A 22,015-nucleotide genomic window follows, 5' to 3' on the forward strand; every position below is an offset into this window, starting at 1 on the left:
GACCCCAAGCCAGCAGATTATTTAAGCATGTGCTTTACTTTCAACACGAGTGGTCCCCGTGGGAATCAATATGCTTATATGATTTGCTGGACTGGGAGCACATTGCAGGATTGAGCCCAGGACCTTTTTAAATGGGCCAAATGTAGCCTGGTTGTCAATCAATTGATTTCTGCAATTAATTTTGCCCCATGTGCTTTAATAAGGTCAGCAAAGTTATATACAATAGCTTCCAGGAATTATTTAATCCCATCAAAAACTTGCCTAATACTTTCCACTCCCTGGTTCACTTGTACTAGCCGAACAGCTCAGCATTCCTTTTCTTTCTTAAATCACTTCTCCATGCTGCCTAGATTTTAAGTGTCTTTAAAAAATTCTCAGTGAAAATAAGATGCAAAAAGACAGCAAGATTTAGCTGCCTCTGCCAAACTAATCTGCCGACTATGTTACATGCATATAAATATGAAGGCAAGTTACAGGAATCAAGTCAGTGTGGCCTTGAAATTGTTCCTTGCAAAAATAAAGACAAAATATAATTTTAAAATGACCTGGATAACTTTCAGCGCAGCTCCAAAGCTCCATTTTCAGTAGGTCAAGACAGAGACAGTTGCATATTCCAAGCATGTAGTAGATTTTATTAAGCATAACTTTGGTTCTAAGTATTCCACCCTCATTTTTGTAATACCTTTAATTAAAAACAATTATACAAGAGCAAATACAAAAAATATTAAATTATGAAAACACACCTATTAAGGCTCCCTTTTTATATTTATATATATTTATATATGTACACTCAAACAAGAACAGATATTAACAGAAGGTTAAAGCCAGCTTTCAGAGCTAGAAAGAAATCCTACGTTTACTAACAAAAAGCAAGGGTTTTTAAAAAAATCACCAAACTGTCCTGCCCTATTACAGACAGAAATTGGTAAAAGTGAGCCACCTTTAATTCAAGAAAATAGCTCAATGAAAACACAGAGGATTGCTTAAAATTTCATGTAACTAAGGACCAGATCACAAATCCCTTTCCTCACACTGGTGAGCAGATATTCACATAAGTAGCCTCTGGACTCAATGGGGTTTCTGGTGTGACAAACTGGTCACCTATCTAAGGGCTGCATCATCTAAACCAACGTTGAACCTGATTTAAAAAAACCCAGAGTTTTGCCTGCCAGAGCCACATGAAATTGACTTTTGGGTTCCTAGACAAAGTGCAGCAGAATTCTAAGATATTTAAAACAAAACATTGTCATTCTACTGATATTTAGTCTAGTAATGCAGAAATTGATTTTTTTTTTAAATTACTTCACACTGTACGTGCAAGACTTATTCAGACCTTCCGTCTTTTAGAAAGAGAAGCTCTACCTTTAACCGCAAGTCAACTGGTTACACCAACACGAATGGGAAGTGGAAAATGTCCATCCTATATTCCCAATAAGGTCTGAGCCAAAGTCCACTGAAGTCAATGGGAAGCTTCTCCACGGACTTCAGCACGCTTTGGATTAGGCCCTATTTGTTTTATAGCTGAGTTTGGGTTGCCACATATGTTGAGGTGAAATGGCAGAGGCTGAGCTTCGTCTGAAGCAATGTGCTGGTCAAGCAAAATGAGGTGGTCACCTCAATTTCTGAAGACTTCAGGCTGGCTGTGGAAGTGGAATCCAGCAGACCTGAAGGAGTTCACAAGGCAGGGAGTGGGTGAGAAAGATAAACAGCAGTGGCTTAGCATCAAGGTACCATTTCTAAAGGAGTATTTTCCACTGCCCTTGTATGAGGGGGACGCAGAACAGAAAACTGGAGCATAGGGCTGTCTGAACAAAAGACAAGAGGCAAATCCAGTCAGAGTGTGTGTTTGAATGACTGGCTGCTAGAAAGAAAGACCTTCTTCCAAAGCAAGAAAGGCACAGGGAAAAAAACCTGCAGCAGTTACGGTCCTGTTTCCCAAAAATACAATATGGTAGAGTTTACAAAACGACTTACATTTTGCCTTTTGTATGACCACAGCCTGAACAGCTCTGTAAACCACTTGTAACATTTAATCTTCTAAATGTGAACTGCAATGTCAATCTAAGTCAATGGTAACAAGTTTCCCAAAATTTAATTTACTTCTAATCTAATTGTGTCCTCATAAAAAAAAAAAAAGCTTGATCTTGACAACTTGAAGGATATGCCTAAGAAACCCTGTTAATTGTGAATGCTATGTCCCAAGACCAATACTGAAATTGTATTTAAATTTCCAGTACCCTGGGAAAAACAAGAGAGAAAAACAGCATCTTGCGCACACACTGCTGAGGTTAAGAGAAAATATTCTCAAGCAGTTAGCTCAGATGTAATTACAAAGGAGCATTTATTTCTGTTTAGCGCTCTAGGGCAAAGACGATGAGCGAGTTGGATAGGCATCCCTCCCATGAAGGCATTGGTAGTGTGCACGTAACCGAGCGGGGGCTCTGGCCCTTCATAAGCAGTCTCCTCCCCAACTCCAGGCTTTCCTGACAGGGGATGAGTAGTAGTCATGAGCACTAAGGGTCAGATTCTGTCACCCTTACTCAGACCGAGTTCCACCTTACTCGGTGGCAAGTCAATAGGGCTACGTGTAGGGGACAGAATATGGCCCTAAGACTCCATGATAACTTGATTCCCTTATTTCATGAGACAAGAGAAAAGATGGGAGAAGTCAGAGCTTATCTAACATTAGGGAAAGTTTCTCATTTCAGTGGCCTTGGAGGGCTAGTTTGGTCTCATTTAAACCTGATTCTGTAGTTGATCCGTGCACAGCATTCCCATTATCTTCAAGGTGCTCTGAGCAAGCCCCTTAGTTCAAATGCTCGTAGTCAGTCCTGTGAGTTTAATGCTACTGATCTGTTAACACTGAGTTTAGATCTGTAGGTCCCAGAGGAGAAAGACCACGCCAGCAAACCAAGCAGTCTTTAAGAACATAAAAACTAGAGGATGCATCATTTTCCACTAAGAGTTGACAGGAAAAAGGTACGCTCGTACATGGGCCTGTACAGTGTAATTGCTCTATTGGGGTGGGAGCAAGGGAAGCGTTTGAGATGAGAGGGGAAATCAGCCTTTGATTTTTGCCCAGGTGAGGAAATATTCCAATTTTTGCACTCTCAAGAGCCAAATACTACATGCACCTCCAAAGACAGAATTTGGTCCTAAAAACTTTTTTAGCTTTTTCAGTGCCCTGGAATTTTCAACATTCCTATATCTTTGCACCAATTTTCCCAGTGGTAACAGCCAGTGCAGATGCCCAGCAATGACCAGGACACACCACTTCACTCTACATTTAACCCCCATTAAAATTAAATGCAGGAACCCACATTTTCAAAATGGAGTTTACACAGACTGAAGGGACAGAAAGAGAGAACTTCCCTGCACAGCAAAGTTCCATAAAATATGACCAGAGAATTAGGGGGAAAAAAAAAAAAAAAGGCAGAATATAAGCTTGATGTCTCCACTAAACTGGGATCAGAAGAAACCAAGCAGTGCAACACTCAAAGGGTTTCTCTAGTGTCCCTGGTTTAAGTCTCTCATTAAGCACTTCAGACATGTCCATAATCCTGACATGAAAACGGGCTGCTGATCCCCTGGTCTCAGTACTGTGTTTGGCGAGTTTAATCTGTTTATGTTGCAGACTTTTAATCCACACAGGTTCCAGGAATTCAAAACCCATCTTCGGTAAACGTCATCTGAATGCCGTATATTTTCCCTGTCCAGGGCAAAGGAGTCAGACAACTTGCAGAAGCCTCTCTCTGCAGCCACTGCTGGAACGTTGAAAGTCTTAGCAGGTATTTCCTCTAGGAGTCTGGAGCATCTGCCAATTCCTGGGCTGTCCTCCTCAAGTTGCCTTTGACTTTAACAAATTCAGGTGCATTTTCCTGCTCCTCCTGAAGCTTCTGTTTCTCAAGTTCCAGCTGAAATGAGAGTCATGTTTATAAAAAGATAAAATACCTGTATTAACAAATGAAAAGTCCCAGGCCAAAATTAAAGCTATGACTTCATACAGAAGGAAATGTAGCCTCAAAGACTTAGAAGTACCAGAACGTACTTTAACGAAAAGAGGTGAAGTGGCATTTAGACAAGAGTATCACAATCTCCTCTAACCAGTCTCTCCTGGAAGATCCACCCAGCTTGGAAATAGCTTTGGGGCAAACCGTACTCACATGATGGGACAATGAGATTAAGTCTTTGGAGAGATCCATGAGAATTTCCTTGCAATTTAAAAATAAATAAAATCCTCTCCTCTGGCTTCCAGTGCAGGAGGGGAACAATCGTGCCCAAAGAAAAAATACAGGAGATCAAAGTTATTAACATGCATGGTTGTAGGATCTCAACATGGATTTAGGTGTCTAATGGAGACATCTCCAATTGCTTTGCCTATCTTGAGCAGAAGAAGAGTAAAACAACAGTTCTCCCAATCCCATCTAAAAGAACAGGAGTACTTGTGGCACCTTAGAGACTAACAAATTTATTAGATATAAATTTAACAAATATAAATTTGTTAGTCTCTAAGGTGCCACAAGTACTCCTGTTCTTTTTGCGGATACAGACTAACACAGCTGCTACTCTGAAACCAATCCCATCTGTTGCCGACATTTTGAGTGTCCAATTACTAACATTTTTAAAGCATGTGGCGTTCCTGCCCATACATGGCAGCCATCAAAAAACATTAGGGCATGTAGTTGCTTACTATGCACCATGAGGCGTGGTCATATATTGCTAGTAAAGAATGCTATTTATGAATTGCTTTGAATAACAATTAATCTGGAAGTCCTGAGTGCAAACCTATGAGCCAATAGGCAGAAAGAAGCAACTCTCTGGAAAGCAAACAGTAAATACTATCCTGAAAGCAACTGTTCATTTGAATATAGCAGGGTCTTCCTGATAATTAATGGGGACCACATACCACTCAAACAAGCTCACAAGCTCTCCTTGTTCTGGCTCTGTGACAAGGGACACATCTGATTATAATAAAGAATGGCTCTATTCCACAATGAATCATTTTGTCAATTGATGTCAGTCCTGCCACACATGCAGAGTTGCAACACTATTTGCTATGGGCAGGTTTTCCCTGTTGCAACAGGATTTATTTTTCCAGATTTGAACTTGAGCCAATCAAGGACATTTCAGGGAGCTTCCAAGTGGTGACATGTTTTGAGACTGGGCTCTTTGTTGGGGTGAGGATTTTAAAAAACAGAATCTCTCACCCCCCAAAATTTCTTAATTTCTAAACTTTTTTTGTGTAGCTTGGAATGTAATTAATTAATATTTAGTTAGAAAACTAGCTGGGTTAACTGTATTTTAATTATGATTATTTTTAAATTGATTTTTTAAATTAAAAAAATAATGTTTTCGAGTAAGTTGTTTTGTTGTTTGAAGGCACTTTGGTGTGTGTTGGATTATCTTAATGCAAACAAACAAACAAAGCGTGTTAAGGAACACACAGACCTTTGGCTGGCCCTCTGCATTAGAGTAAAATTTCACCCCAATAGATTGCAAGTCACATAATCTCTGTATTTAGGGTTGTTTGTTTGTTTATTAAAGGCCTGGCAATAGAGTCATAGATTTTTAAATTCTGCATCAAGGTCATAACTTTGGTTTGAGCTACAGCATTTCTTTTAGCAAGAGAGCCAAACCTGATTTAAAAACTGCAATGGATGAAGAATCCACTACATCCCTAGGTATGTTGTTCCAATGGTTAATTACCCTCACTGCTAAAAACTGGCACCTTATTGCTAGTCTGAATTTGTCTAGCTTCGGCATCCAACTATTGGATCTCATTATGACTTTTTTTGCTAGGTTAAAGAGCTGTCTACAATTGGAAATCTCTTCCCCATGTAGGTACATGTAAACCATGATTAAATCACCTCTTAACCTTTTCTTGGATAAACTAAATAGATTGAGAGCAGCTCACTTTAAGGCATATTTTCCAGACTTCAAATCACTCTTGTAGCTGTTTTCTGAACCTTTCCAATTTTTCAACATTCCATTTTGAAGCGTGAGCACCAGAACTGGACACAGGATTCCAGTAATGGTCAGATTACAATGTATACACAGGCAATACCACTCTCCTACTCTAGCTACTCTTATTAATACATCCAAGAATCCCTTTAGTTACATCACTGCATTGGGAGCTCATGTTCAACTGGTTTTCTACCATGTCCCCTAAGTCCTTTTCGGAGTCACTGCTGTCCAGGAGACATTCCTCCATCTTAGAAATGTGACCTACATTCTTTGTTCCTAGATGTGTGACCTTGTATTTGGCTGTGTTCAAAGAGAATACACAACAACACTGCATGCCTTTAAAACAAAAGTTCTTTAAGGGAGGGGTAGGAAGAATGGTCTAGTGGATAGAGCACAGGATTGAGAATCAGGACTCTGGGTTCAGTTCCAGGCTTGGTCATGCACTTCCCTAAGCAAGATACTTAGGCTTGGTGTACACTTAAAAGTTTTGCTGGCACAGCTATATTGGTTAGGGGTGTGATTTTTTGCAGCATAGCTATGCCAGCAAAACCCCTAGCGTAAATGAAGTTAAACTGGTATAAAAGTGCATATGCTGGTATAGCCTACAGATGCACCCCAAGTTACGTAAACCCGGCATATGCAAATCTGAGTTTACGGAAAAAGTTCTGTAAGATAGAAATAGGAAGGGTTTTTTTCGCACGGGGCGGGGGGAAGAGAATGGTTGGAGATACGTTTCCGACTTACGCAAGGCGTTCCGGAACGGAACGCTTGCATAAGTCAGGAAGTGTCTGTACTTTACTTGTTTAACTGGTATAGATTATACAAGCAAAATCACTTCTGTGCTGCGTCTATATACCATACTACAGTTATGAATCCTCCTGGGGTAGGCAGGCCTCAACCTATCCTGAGTCTCAGTTCTCTATCTATACAATGCGGATAATACTTCCCTACCTCACAGGAATGCTGCAAGGATAAAATCCATTAAGGACTGGTTAGGTGCACACAGAGAACACAAGTATCAGAGGGGTAGCCGTGTTAGTCTGAATCTGTAAAAAGCAACAGAGGGTCCTTGCATCTGAAGAAGTGAGGTTCTTACCCACGAAAGCTTATGCTCCCAATACTTCTGTTAGTCTCAAAGGTGCCACAGGACCCTCTGTTGCTTTTTACAGAGAACACAAATACTTACATAGACAGAAGGCTCCTGTAATTCCCCCATCAATCCCAGTCCATTCTAATGTCTAGCCCAGTGATCTTCTCTACCTATTCTTAATGCCATTTCCCTTCTCACCTGCTCCAGCTTCTGCTGTCGTTTCATTAACTCTATTTCCAGATCTGATTTCTTCTTTTGTGCTTCCTCTTCCTTTTGTTGTTTAATAACTTGATCCCGTTTCCTTTTCTCCATCACCTTTTGCAGCTCCGGTTTATTCTGAGGTGCAAGACCCCTTTGGAAAAAAAAAATAGAGATAGAGCTTTTAATCAATTGTATATTCACACAGAAATGTATGCACGTCTCCCTCAAGTTAACCGATAACTACCATTTTTAAAGATAAATATCTCTGTATTAATATGTAATAGTATGAACCTAGCAAATGAACAAACGTTAGAGAGGAACACCAACCAAAATCCCATCTCCAGATCAGAATTTCAGGTCCCATTACCCCTAAAAGCATCTCCTTTTAATATAGATATCAGTTTTCCTCCTGACTAACTCTCACTCTCAGCTGTAATCTTCACCTTGCTCTCTCCATTCCAGAGGAAATGATGTACCAATGGTCACATGTCAAGTCAGGGGCAGAGCTAGGAACAGAACTTGCGACTCCTGTCTCCCTGTTTTAACCAACAGACCACATGGATTTTATCCAGTCAGCTCTGCACAGGACGGTCTGTCCAGAGGCATTTGTGACAGTGGAGGCATTTGTGAACATTTTTCCCCATCTGGACTTTTATCACATTACTCATGGGAATTGTGGTTTCTGCCATTTTCTCAACATCTGGGAATTGTACATGTGGGTGGCTGTGATGGTCAACAGTTGAACCATTTTCACTGAGAACATTGAGAGCTGCCATGTGAAACCCAGAGCTCCATGGGAAGCTAAGAGAGAGTAGACCTCTGCGACAACATTGCAATCGCCCTAGAGATCAGACTAGCCATTTCCCAACAAGAAGCTTCAGTTCTTCCTGGAAAAGATATAGGGATTTGACTGCTTAAAACCTGCCAAAGGATTTTGGTGTTTACTCCCTTCATCCCAATCCCAGAAAAGAATTAATAATGTAGCAGTCACTATCTCTCTCACTTAGTAAAACTCTGCACCAAAGGAATACTTCATTTCAGTATAAACAAATAAGGTTCTAAAATTAAATACTGCTGCTAATCAAAATGACAATCATAGTGTGGGTACTGGGGGCAGCACAGTTCTTCCATGTAATAGGATATTCCTCTACACAAGAAAAGAAAAACTCAAGACTAAATTAAGGTGCTTTATGCTTTTATAAACCTTAAAGGGAAAAAAACAGATTTAATTCAGGGCAGCCTAAATATGCTTTAGATTAAAAGCGTAAGAAAGGAAACTTCCAAGTGTCTCTCAATGCCTTTTAACGTTTTGGTGCTAGAAGTTAGTCTTTGATGTTTAATCCCATTAACACAAAATAAGACGCACACACACCTAACTGCCAACTTTCTCTGATCCGCTTGGACTGTGTAATGTGTCCATTTCATTGTCATTGGAGAGCTATTATACTGTGTGGAGGATTCATTTAGATTTAGTTAGCTGACCCCGGGCATTTGGGAGAATTTCAGCATTAGATATGCAAAAGGACCCTTCCCTCATCATATCCCCCCTCAATATCTTATAACACTAAAGACAAAAGGAGGAACACATTCAGAACTAGGCAGGAAGATTAAAATGTGGAAATCTAGGCAGTTTGGATGTCAGAAAGTGATGGCACTCCTGTCTCTCCTACATGGGGAAATGTCTCAGTCAGTCTAATAAAGACTGATTGGCTGTTTATGGTATTTTAAACCACCAATTAATTCCGAGCTACCCTGTCCCCCTTCAATTTCCTTTGTCACCCGCCCATCTCTTACCTCAGGAATAGCCACATCTGAGACATTCATCCAACAACTGTGCCTTGTGTTTGCAGACACTCTGCAGGGTGAGGGAGATACTATTATGTGCCCAGTCACCATGACATGGGTGCCATAAACACTGTACATAGAAAGTTGGATAAACAGATATAGACAAAGGAGCAAGGGCAATAAAAGAGAGTGGGCTCTGTAACTTTGTCATCCTGCCCCCCTTAAAGCAATGGACAAAGTTAAATGTTTCTGAGCAATGGATGCGGGGCAAAGAGCCTCCCCTCTATCAATGTGACCTTGCTGTGGAAGGAGCAGGATTTCAAATATCACACTCATTAAACCTCAGGACACTGACGTTTTAGCACTATACAAAGCTTATATAGTAGTGTTTGCTGAACTATGCTTTTCATGAAAAGGCCAGCCTGTAAAATATGCATGTATGTTAGAAGGGCAGCCAAATATAACCTCTTTTAAAAGCTTGTCTACTTTAGACAAGCTCACTGGAGCACTGTGAAGCTAAACTAGTGTTTATAAAATGCACTGTGATCAGATGGAATGTACTGGACAAATGCAAAATATTAAGATAATATTTAAATGAATAGGGCTGATCCACTGAAAAACCCTTATATACTGTGTTCTAGAATGACTGAGGATACCCATTCATGTTCAGGTTTTTTCCACTACTTCTAAAAACCGATCATTTCAAAAATAAAAATAAAAATATTGTCATTTCATCATGCTAATTTTATATTGATATAGTGGGTATATATGTAACATTTGTAATTAACATTAAAATTATTTAAAATGTGTGTGTGTGTGTGTGTGTGTGTGTGTGTGTGTGTGTACACACACACTTTAAAAACCATACTCCAAAGCATGTAGTCTTCTGCAATTGTGAGAATACATTTCTGATTTTATTTAAAAATCCATTCTCCCAGGCAAAGCCAACTGAGATATTTACTCAGTACAAACGAAAAGGAAAATATATAGGGCTTTGAATGCTTAAAACCTGCCAAAGGATTTTGGTGTTTACCCCCTTCCTCCCAGTCCCAGAAAAGAATTAAAAAACTCTCAAACTAAGGATTTTAATCCAAAACTTGGCCGGGAGTTGGACAATACTCTAAAGTGGAAGATGTTTATAATCAGAGAGTCACACCAACACTGGCCATAGACCCCAGGCAATAGTACCACAGCAGTCCTATAATCTAAAATAATCTACTTGAACCCATTCCAGATCCTCTGGAGTTGACATATCCATGAATGTCATTGACATAAACACAAGAATGAAGAACAAATTATCAGAGAAAAATCCTAGCTGTCTGTAACCATGTCAATTTACCTGACCATGGATTATATATAACTGACATACTGGGGCACAATCCAGACTAATGAGTAGCTGTGTCAGGCCTGCGCTATAACCGGGGTTCCCTGTAGCCTCCAACCTGGACTGCTTACAAAAAACCTCCTGCATGCAAGTCATTCCCAGCTCGGTCTATGTGTGCTGCAGCCAACCAGCCACATAGTGGCTCTTACCGGCCTTGGTTATGCTGCAGGGTGACCCTCCCCCATCCCCATCCCAGATCTTCTCCCCATAATTTAGGTCCTGTACTCCCCAGCCCTTTCCTGGACAGTACAAATATAATAAGTCTGTTATTCCTTTAAGGGAAGAATGTGCCTGTTTATTATTTTAAATGGAATACCCAGACACTCCAACTTAAACACACTGGATTAGATAAAACAGTAAAACAAGTTTATTAACTACAAAGAGATAGATTTTGAGTGAGTACAAGTAACGAGGCATAAAAGTCAGAATTGGTTGCAAGAAAAATAAAGATAAAACGCTTACTGGTGCCTAATTTAACAAACTATATTCGGTTCAAAGCAAAGTTTTCTCACCACATGCTTTCAGCAGTCAGGATCCCTCCCCCTAGAATCCAACAGCTGTTTCCTTTGTCTTTTCAGGTGCAGAGAATGAGGGAGAATGGGCAGGAAGAGAGAGGGGAGTCTTAGTGCATTTGCCCCTGTTTTTATAGTTTCAGTTCCCCTCTTGAAAAAACATTTCCAGCTGGGAGCAAGATGTGGAGAAAAAACTCCATGCTGTTTCTTGCTAAGATGTAGATTTTTTTTGCCCCGTCCCCTTTCCTGCCAGTGAACAGCCACTTAGCAGGTAATGGTCCATCGGCCTTGTTGACACCTGGCTGAGGCATCAGTTTGCCCTTGGTCTCTGAGGAACTGGTTTGGCCACTCCCCAGACTGATCTGGAAAACATTCTTTTAGTCATGATTTCAGCTTATGTTTATAACGTCACACCCAATCCTGCTACCTGCATTTTGCCATGATATTCTTGATCAGCAAATTATGATAAATGATGCCTCACAAGGCATACCTTGTACAAACATTATTACAACAGTGTGGGTATATTCTGACAACTATAAAACAATCCTTTTTTAATCTCTCAAGGAGTTGGGGTCCAAGTCTACAAGCCTTTACTTATGCGAATAATTCTTACTGACCCAAGTAGCCCCACTGAAATCCATGGCGTTGCATGACTATAGCTTGTAAGAGCAGGCCAATCTTTAATTATGTATAGCAATGATCTTTCACCTGCTTGTACATACTTACTCCTGGGGGAATTCTACACCACTGAGCAAGTGCAGAATTCATGTCCCCCACAGATTTCTTTGCTTTCTCACAGAAAAATGACTTCTGATGTGGAAGCATAGGGAAGCCGCAAAAGCGGTCATGCGCTCCTCCCCAGCAGCACAGGCACGTCATTTCAGGCACCTGGAGCAGTCGCCGGAGAGGTAAATCACCCCGGGGGGGGGGGGAGAGGAGGGCGCAGAGCAGGGGATACCCTGTCTGGCCTGGGAGCAGGAGGTGACAGGACTGGGGCCAGGTCAGACCTATCTCCAGAAACCTCCCCTGGCTGCAAGAAGCTCTGCACCCCCTCCACCGCTTTCTACCCCCATTGCTCCTCAGCTGCAGGGGGGAGGGGCCACTGTCCGGGGAGCTGTGTCCCCGTCTGTCCAACCCCTGTGCATCTGGATCCCACCATACCCGGACCTTCCCAGCCAAGCCCCACTCACCCTGCACCAAGAACCCCCACACCAAAGCCCCCGCACCCAAACCCCCGCCCACCGAGCCTCACCCCCTGCATCCAAAGCCCCCTTGCACCCAGACACCACCCCCCGCACCTGGACCCCTCCCTTGCATCTGGGCCCCTACCCCTGCACCCATACCACCCCCCCTGTTTAAGGCCTCTGCACTCGAATCCCCACCCCCGCTGCACCTGGACCACCCCGACAAGCCGCCCACACCCGGATCCCCACCCTATTGAGCCCCAACCAGCTGCACCCAGACCCGACCCCACCAAGCCCCATTCCCCCAGCACCTGAACCCCCCACGGAGCCTCCCACACCCAGGCCTCTCCACCAACCCCCCTCCGCAAGCCCCAACCACCTTCACCTGAACCCCCCTGCGGAATCCCACTCCCCTGCACCCGGAACTCCTCAATGAGCCCCTGTGCATCCAGATCCTCTCCACACCCAGATCCCGCACTAAGCCGCCCGCACCCAGATTGCCTCACACAGAACCCTCTCACCCGACACTTGGATCCTGCTGGGCTGAGCCTGTCTGCCCCACACCTGGATCGGGGCCAAGGCTGGGTATGCATCCGAGCCACTGTCCCTCTTGCTTGCTATTTTAGTGCATCTGGCATGGAGGAACAGGGCCCCAGAGTATTTCTGGGGCAGGCCCAGCCCTTGCCCTGTGTCAGGGTCGGATGCAGACTCACTGCCAAGTCCATGTCGTGGGGGGCGGGGGGGGCAGCAAGATTGCAGGGTGATCTCCCACCTCCTGCGCAGCCAGTGGCCTGTGCTCCCTACTGCCATGCTGGAACCTTCACCTTTATTTATTGACAAATAAAATATACAGAATTTTAAAATATTGTGCACAGAATTTTTAATTTTTTTTGGTGCAGAATTCCCCAGGAGTAATATACTGAAACTTTCACAAACACTCCTGCAAGGTCGGTACATATCATTTCCAATTAACAGATGTGAAAACTAAGGTTAAATGGCTTGCCCAAGGCTGCAGAGCTAATAAGTGTCCTTGTTAAGAATATACCAGTTCCCAGGTCTCTGTGTTAGAGCTCAGACCAGGGATTTTACTAATATATTAATGAAAAAGAAGGAAGTCAAGTTGGAAACATTAATCTGACACAGCATGGACTGAAAAGCACAAGAGGATACCAAGTTTCTCAGCAAAGTATTGGCAAAGGGATATCATCTGCAATCAGTCAAATCTTTAATACCGTTTAAATTGACAATTCTTTCCAGTAATCTGGCTCATTTTACAGTCTGGTTGTGTGGATTATTTTTAAATTTTTCAAAATTATTCACCTCCATTGCTGACTAATTTAAAACAGAAACCCAGATAACTATGGGCTGAGTCCTGGGCCCACAGATGTCAACAGAATCAGGATCTGGGCCCTTAGCTCTTAAGCAGTATATAAAGAAAGCAGTGTGCTATGTATCATCTACCAGCACGAAGGAAGTAGCACTTGCATAATGTATAGTAATGCACATGCATCAGGAAAGCAGATGCCAAATATACACCTAACCTAGTTGTAAAGAAGACTATAGAACTGATGAGAAATTTTATCTTCAATAATAAATGTGACCTAAAGGTGTCTTTGTAAATAAGGAGTCAGGCTGGAGGGTGGCAAAAACCAGCAGTAGCGTTTTCCCAACCCTGCCCACAACTCAATCTCTGCCCACTTGTGAGACCAAATGAAATACCATTTACAGCAGATTTTGCAGCACTTCATGACCTTCTTCTTTACTGTGCTCTCTGATCAGCTGTGAGACAGCTAATGAATTCTCATCACTACGTTCCAAGTCTTCATCCCATTGAGATAAACAGAGCAAGCCTTCACTTTTCCCAGAGATATTGTTCCGGGCTGTTTGTAGACTGTATCAGTTTATGTATATATAATTCAGATTCTGAAGATTATCTAAGGGCTTGTATAAATGGCCCCACGGTTCAGACTACAGGGGTGTGAATTGCAACGCACACCAGTGTGCTGCATTGTAACTCCGCAGTGGGAACGCAGGAAGCACAAACTAAAAAGGTGCCTAGCATAGACCTAGACTAAAAAATATTTTTGGGCGGGGTCCGTCATACACATTTTCACACCACCTAGCACAACAAGATGCAACCTGGTTGAAGTTTTTAGGTGCTACTGCAATATAAATATTAATTAATTAATAATAAATATTTTTAAAAACCCACAAGATTAGATTCTGGAACACAAGATACAGCTACCAAGGAAAAAGAATCAGTCAACTCAATCCAGCACACACTTGAAATAAAATTAAATGCTATGGGTAGCCATTGTAATTTAGGGTTTGTCAACACAAACTTTAGTTTGAAGCAAGCTGGAGTGTGAATCTACCCTGCACTAGCCTGCTGCAGACTCATTGTTCCCTGTGGACTCTGCAGCTGTGCATTAAAAGGTCATTAGTTCACTTTGCTCTAGTCCCACTTCAAAGGTGTAGATTCACACCCCAGCTTTCTGCAAATTTAATGTTTGTGCAGCCCGAAGCCCTCCCAACACTGAATCTTTAAAGTTACACAAAACGTTAATCAGGTTTTGGGTAGCACGACACTTTGGCCCAGTCTACACTACAGACCTAAATCTGTACAACTACGTTGCTCAGCGGTGTGAAAAATCCACACCCCAAACAATATAGTTATACCAACCTCACCTCTGGTGTAGAGGATGCTGTTGATGGGAGAAGCTACCATGTCTCGGGAAGCTCTCCCGTCTGCGTAATAGCATCTTCACCACAGCACAGCTACATCGGTGCAGCTGTAGCGCTGTACGTGAAGATGAGCCCGTTGATTACAGAGTAAAAGTTCCGTTGAATTCACCTTTTCTGGTTCATAAGGAGCTCTCTGTGAAGGTCCTGATGATTCCGGGATGATTTCACAGGATTGATTAGTTTCTGAGGTCTAATTAGTTCAGGGTTGTCTTCATCTATGTAGTCTGGTTCAGCCATGATATTTCTTGGAGTAAGATATGGCTCTTTGAGTTCAGTGTCCTCACTCAAGTTATCTGTAAAACACAAGAAACAATCATGCTAAAACATTTAAAGACCTTGTTTCACAAAGAAATACAGAATTGGTGGCTGCATCCATACAGCTAAAATATGTTATGTGGGTAACATTTATCTTTTTATTGGATAGATATAGATACATTTGACAGTAGGTAGACATAAGGCTCTAGAACAGTTTACTTTAGCTTCTTAAATTTTGCAAAAAGTCACAGTATTCTTGGGAGGATGGGGGGAGACTGAGGAACAATTTCCTCCTCAAAATTCTTCAGGCTGTGGACTTCAATAAACTAGACCTTCTTAGTTATCAAATCTTAACATCGAGGACTAAGTTCAGCAAAATAACTAAGCACATGCCTATACTCAAGTACGTGAATTGTCCCATTGACTTTAATGAGACTACTCATATGCTTAAGTCTGTTTTGCTTCATTGGGGCCTAAGAGCATAAACTACAAGATACTGAGGTCTGAAAAAACAATTAATACATTGAGTACTGGGTGTATATGTGGAGTCCATTGGGACTTCATTTCCCACTACCAGTAACCCCATTTAATAACTACAGTGGAAAATATGATCTCTCTTAGGTACATCCGGTATTGTAATGCAGCACTACCAAGCAACAGATTCATGTGTTTCAAACAAATCATTTTACCCTCTTTTTTTGTTTGTTGTTACTTAGAAAAAAGAATAACTTAATTTGGAAAAAAATTCCCAAAATGCACAATGAGAATTCACATCTTGATTACCGTTAGATTTTGAATAAAACATCGAAACTTTGACCTGGGACTAGGGTGACCAGACAGAAAATGTGAAAAATCGGGACAGGGGGTGGGGTGGGGGAGTAAATAGGAGCCTATATAAGAAAAAGGCCCAAAATCGGGACTTCTGGTCACCCTATCTGGGAACTTTAACAATTAAGGACCATATTTTTAGCTGGAGTAAATCAGCAGGTAAAAAGTGTACTCTTATCATACATAAGTCACAATAAAAGAGCTTTTTATTAGCAGCTAATCCGCAAATTAGCTTTGAAGTTATCTGTTCGCGGCATTTAATACCTAGTTACGTTTAACAGCATCAGTCACAGCACACAGAACTCCTGCATCTGAAATTAAACATCTTGGGCCAAATTCTGCCTTCATTTACTATCACAGAGCCCCACCAGTAGAAGGTGGCACACTGCAACTAAACACTCACACGAGACAACCACCAACTCATTTCAAAGACAAAAACCGCCTCACAGCATGCGGTGTGTCAGAGATAAACTGATGTGACGTTGCATAAAAAAAATACAGACCTCGATCCTCATGGTTGATGGAACAGCTGAACATTGCAGACCTTTTAATATAGAGCTACTGAGAGAAACTCAAAGACCTCTTTTGTTCCAGAGCGAAAACTGAATCCACGCTTTAACCAAATCTGAACTGTGATCTCCTTCACTTTGCTACTCAATGGAGTACAAAACCAGCAGTTTCACTCCAGTTAATCATTAGACAGGGACTGTTTACTTACTCCCATATAAAAGAGCTCAGAGCTTGGGTCCCACATCTGTTCTACGGGCCCATTCCAAAGCCCTCTGGAGTCAATGGAAAGATTCCCAGATCCGTTGGCTTTAATGAGCTTTAGGTCAGGTCTTTTTGTTATGCCAGTAACATTCCCAAAGCATAGAGGTGAATGTTGTATAGATGGAGACCACAGATCCAGAGTATTGCCATTTTTTTTCCAATGGGGTTGGTGGAATTACTCTGGATTTCCACGTCTGAAACAGATCAGGCCCTCTGGTGTCTCCCATTTTAATAATTTATCTGAATCATATAATTTCTTCCCTTACACTTCACATGTCAGCTGTTCACTTCACTGGAACTACTCCCGGGAGTACCTGCTCTCCACAGTGAGTAAGAGGTTCATTCTAGTCCTTAGCCTGTTAAACCCTTCAAGGCAGGGACTTTGCTTTTGTATGCATGTGCCCTGTGACCAACTCAATAGCCCCCCAATCCTGGTTGGGACCTAATAATGTCAATATTAGGTAACAACAGTGATTGCAGTAACTCAAGACTTGGCTATTACAAGGTTCTAAGACCTATCATTTAAATCCTTTATTGACATCAACAATACAGAGATGTTAAAAAAAAAAAAAAAAAAAAAACCACCACTTTTCCGCACTTTCTAATGCCTCTTTATCATCACAGGGTTATCAACATTTTCTCATATGCTGCAACTAACAATTTATCGCATGTCCCTCAGATTATTATCAAGATGCCACACAAAACAAAAAATAAAAAGGTACATTTCTGGCTGGAAGGACCATACTGTGCACCCCACCACTTGTTTATGCCACCACAGATTCTCTTTATTGCAGCCTTTGAATAAGCTCTGCTACCCAGTTTTATACTTGTTTGTTTTTAAGGGACAGGACAATTCAGATTCTCTAGGCCCTAACACAAGGTCTGTCAACTCAAACAGAATCAAGTACGTACAGTGCATGTTTATTATAGGTGGAGGGTAAATATATTGTATTTTTAAAAGCATTTATGATCACATAAACAAACCATCAACAAACTTATTGCTGCTTTTACACAGAGATAGCCAATGCAGAATTACCTACAGCAGGTACATCACAACTGAGGGATCATTTTTCTAACATAAGAGCCCCTGGAAATAGAATATGAGTCAGTCTCTTTGTCTGGGAACGTTTGATAAAGCATTTTGCAGAACGTAAGTCTACTTTGGAAGGCATCAGAGAGGATCATAGGGTTTATTTTAAATATAGCTTGAATACTGTTCTCCCCATGCAGGCCATTTCTTTTTAAAAAACATATATAAAGATTTATCCACATTGTAACATGGACCCCTTGTGTCAGGAATCGAGGTCTCCCGGTGTAAAAAGAATGACTAGTGACAGACTTGAGTTGATAACAGCTTGCTCAGGAGCTGAAAATCTGGCCACCCATCATTACGCTATAAATAAGGTCCTGTTGGTTTTTAGTTTTGTTTAAAATTTCCCAGGAACTTATTCCAATTTTTTTTTTTAAAAGAGTGAAAACGCAATAAAAATCACAAACAAAGGGCACCAAGAGGGGGAGAGGTGCTCGGTAAACACAACATAGCCCTTAAGGAAACCACCTGCTCCCTGTGGGCCTGTCACTGCAGCAGTCGGGTGGTCTCAGCTGCCAGACCTGGCTCCCTGCCCATTTCGCTCCCTGCTGTTGCAAGCGGGGGGGAAAGAGGTCCTGGCTCACCCAAAATTCAGGTAGAAGAAAAATAACAAAACCAGTAAAGCCCAAATACTGACTTTTTCAAAACACACACATTTTTTGGAGAAAAACCAGTAAATACCAAAAACAAAGGACCGTAGCTGTCAATTACTCCAGCTGGGATTTCCAACTGGACATAAGGAAGCGAGACAGCCAACTCCCATTCAAGTCCTTCCCTTTGGTGCCTTTGCAAAATCCCAGCCTTCATCACAAACTGTGGGCCCAATCCTGCATTTCCCTACACAAGAATTATTATTATTTATTATTTCTATTATCATAGCACCTAGGAACCACAGTCATGGACTAGGAACCTATTGTGTGAGGTGCTGTATGAACACGGAACAAAGAGTCAGTCTCTACCCCAAAGAGGTTACAATCTGAGTAAATAATAAATAATCAGTGACAATATTGAACAGAACTAACGATTTCCATCCATACATTCACAATGTATTATCCCCATTTCAAAAATGGGAAAACTGAGGCATAGAAGCAATTTGCCCGATGTCGCACAGTGGCAGAACTGGGAGTAGAACCAAACTCTGGCTCAGATGAATTCAAACTACTCCCACATCGATAAAACCCTTTCTCAAGTCACAACATGCAAACTTAATTCACGTCCAGACAAAAATGCCTCCATTGCACAATATTAGATTAAATGTTCAAATACTTATCTACAGCATGTCAACTAGTCATTAAATACACTTGTTCTGTTTAGAAACATGCCAGTACTACATACAGTAATCGTGTCCTTTTCCTGCTGCTTTTCAACCTAATATTCTCTCTCTCCCCCCTATACAAGTAGTAAAAACAGATTTCAATTACTTTTCCCATATTATTTGTTTTACTTGAATATTCATAGTTGTAGGGCAGGCGGGTCTTCCTGATGACACCTATATAGAACACTTTAGATCTCACTGAAAGCAATGAAAGAAGGTGTTTTCTTCCCCCCCCCCCCTTCTCACTAGGTTTCTTCCCCATTTTGCTTTTAAAAAGTTTAAGGACACATAACGGTCTTTGTCTGCATTAGCTTGTAAAAGACTGAGCCAGTGTCCAGGGCCATACAATTCTCACTGACTGCACATGCCATTTACCAGTAGTGGAAAAGCAGAACTGAATACGGAATCTTGCTAATATGCAGATTAGTAAAGGCAAATTCCTAGACACATACAGGGCTTGAGTATTTTATCAGACAACAGCCAGACGACTAAACTTATTAGCCAAAAATTAATACCCTGGTGACAAAGCATAGTCCACCACCAGTATGTGGTGAAGGGAGGAAAGTGCTCTGTTCTTGTTAATATCTCAGCTGTCCATGGAATTCTGAACAGCAGCAATGAAAACTGTCAAGACACTGATCCCTTTTCATATTGTTGCAATTATTTCCCAGGTGAGTGCCAGCAGTTTCTTAAAAAAATTAAGATTCCCTATTTAAGAAGAAAAATAAATTACAGTTTCTAGCCCTCATGGCTGCGGGGAAAAAAACCTTCTATAAGTGAAGTGAATGTAAAAGGATGCAGCATTATCTTCCTGAATCTACACACAGACAGCCCTGGTGCCTCTGCTGCTGCAAATAGCTTTATCAAGCTGCAGCAAAATGAAAACTGAATAGTGTTCTGTCAGTTTTCACTGCTGCTATTCAGAACCCTAAAGGGCAGCAGTGAAACTGACGAAGAATCATGTTAAACATTTCAGGTTGGAATTTTCTTGAGGAATGGTTTGGATATAGAGAAGCTGGGGCTTAACATTAAAAATTTCCCAAGCCCTGCTCTTGAGGGATATAGAAAAGCAGCTTAGGTCCTAAAAGCCTTTTGTCTTTTATACAAAAGTCTCTGAAGCAAAGAAAGTCCTTGTCCAAAGCTAGTATTTGGGTAACCCAGATAGGTGTCATTGCCTCAGTTCTATGGCAATACTGAGTGGGTTTTGGTACAAAGAATTAAACACAAATATTTTGTTTTGCAAGCATTTGAGAGGCTCCACTAAATTTTTGTTAGCAGTATATAAATCTACTGATAGTGCCTAGTTCACTTCACTATGCTATTGGTACCTCAATTCAAGGCTAAGAAACCTTTTATACAGATGTTGGAAATGTTTGGCCGAGTTTGAAACTCTGGGCCAAAGCAGTGGTATACTAGTTTTCTCAATGTATTTTGTAACAAGCTGCCCCAGCAGCAACATAAAAGCACTTATATGCTGCATCTAGTACTGTTGACGGCGGTTTGGCTGAATTCAATTTTTTTTTTTTTTATAATTCCGACAGATAATACATCAATGTTTATTTTTAAGCTTTTTTTAGATTTTTATTGAAGTTTTCACAATTGTGGGAAATTATGGGAGTATCAGACAATGAGGGAATTAGACAACGATTATTTAACAACAGCAGATGTTGAGATTCAAAAAGAAAGTTTTATAACCATTAAAACACAAAATTGTCAATGTCGTAAAAATATACAAAGTAAATATCCTTAAATCAAACTTTAATAAGTTCTCAAACAGCATTTTTCTTACTTTTCCTATTTGTAAATTTCTATCATCATCAATGGAAATATTTTCCACTGGTGTGTGGGTGTGTACAGTGAAATTGATGTTTACTGATAAAAATCTAATCCTTCCAAGTCTATGTATACGAGTAGATTCACATGAATTTTGTATGCAGCCCTTATTTACCATGGGTGTTCTCTAGATAAATTAAATTTGCCATACTAAACAGAAACAAAAAAGTTTTGACTTTTCAAACATAGCAGCATGGATATTTGGGTATCCAAATAGCCAAGGAAAATATCTCCTTCATACTAAAGCCATATCTTAAAATGATCCAATCAACTACAAATTTTATATTTTCAGAGGTATGAAAGCTATTTTCAGAGTCATTCAAAGCTATCCTATCAGCACTTCAGTAAAACAAAAGTAAGGACCAGATCCTGCCTGTTTCCATTGAACTCAATGGGAGTTTTGCCAATAAATTCAGCAGGATCAGAACAGATCCATTAATCTTTATTATTTTATACGTGCAGATAGAACTCTATGGTCTGAGAACCTACAAATTGAATTATGGAAAGTCTATCCATAAATACACTCCAGTGAACATTTCTGGTTTTAAATGTTCTTCATATTACACGTTTTAATTGTGTTTACACTAGGGTTTTTTGGCTAGGTTTACCGATGTTAGCAACAGTGTGAGCATTAGTATAAAAAGGGCTACAGGCCGCCACTAGCATTGTTAACAGCGTCATCTGACACTTCTCCAAGGCAGGTCTTTATAACATGGCAGCTGTAGGAGCCTTCACTACACTAGTGTTCCTCCTGGTTCTTGCAACAATGGGAAATTTATGCCAAAAAACCCCCGTGGTCACAATCCCTTGAGAAATGTCAATATTTTGCTTTAATTGCTTTACAGTGGAAAACACCTTAAATGTGGTGTTTTCCTAAAAGAACCAATATAGAATTTGAATTTCAAAATTTTCTTGAGAGAACAAAAACACTATAAATGTATGCATATGAAACATTTACACATTTCAAGTTGTGCACACAATTATTTCCAGCTGTGAAAGCAGAGGCAGAGTTGAGGCCCCTTTAAAAAAAATCAAGGCCTAAAAATATTTATCTAAAA

General features: G+C 40.9%; 1 protein-coding gene across 4 annotated transcripts in view; it reads right to left on the reverse strand.

The window, feature by feature from the left end:
• Positions 1-607: 607 nt before the first annotated feature.
• FAM107B (family with sequence similarity 107 member B) overlaps positions 608-22,015 on the reverse strand; it is an 86,097-nt gene continuing 64,689 nt past the window's right edge. For 3 of the 4 annotated variants that reach the window (XM_065554263.1, XM_065554164.1, XM_042847090.2), the window contains 3 exons: positions 14,975-15,158; positions 7,253-7,406; positions 608-3,914 (listed from right to left, as the gene is read on the reverse strand). In XM_065554263.1, coding sequence (XP_065410335.1) covers positions 3,798-3,914; positions 7,253-7,406; positions 14,975-15,102 — 399 coding nt within the window. In that variant the 5' untranslated portion in view covers positions 15,103-15,158 and the 3' untranslated portion in view covers positions 608-3,797. Of the gene's footprint in view, positions 3,915-7,252; positions 7,407-14,974; positions 15,159-16,451; positions 16,638-22,015 lie in introns of those variants that run through there. The other variant, XM_005313873.5, reaches the window with a different exon arrangement.

This window comes from Chrysemys picta, chromosome 1, assembly GCF_011386835.1.
Source record: "Chrysemys picta bellii isolate R12L10 chromosome 1, ASM1138683v2, whole genome shotgun sequence".
Classification (NCBI taxonomy): domain Eukaryota; kingdom Metazoa; phylum Chordata; order Testudines; family Emydidae; genus Chrysemys; species Chrysemys picta.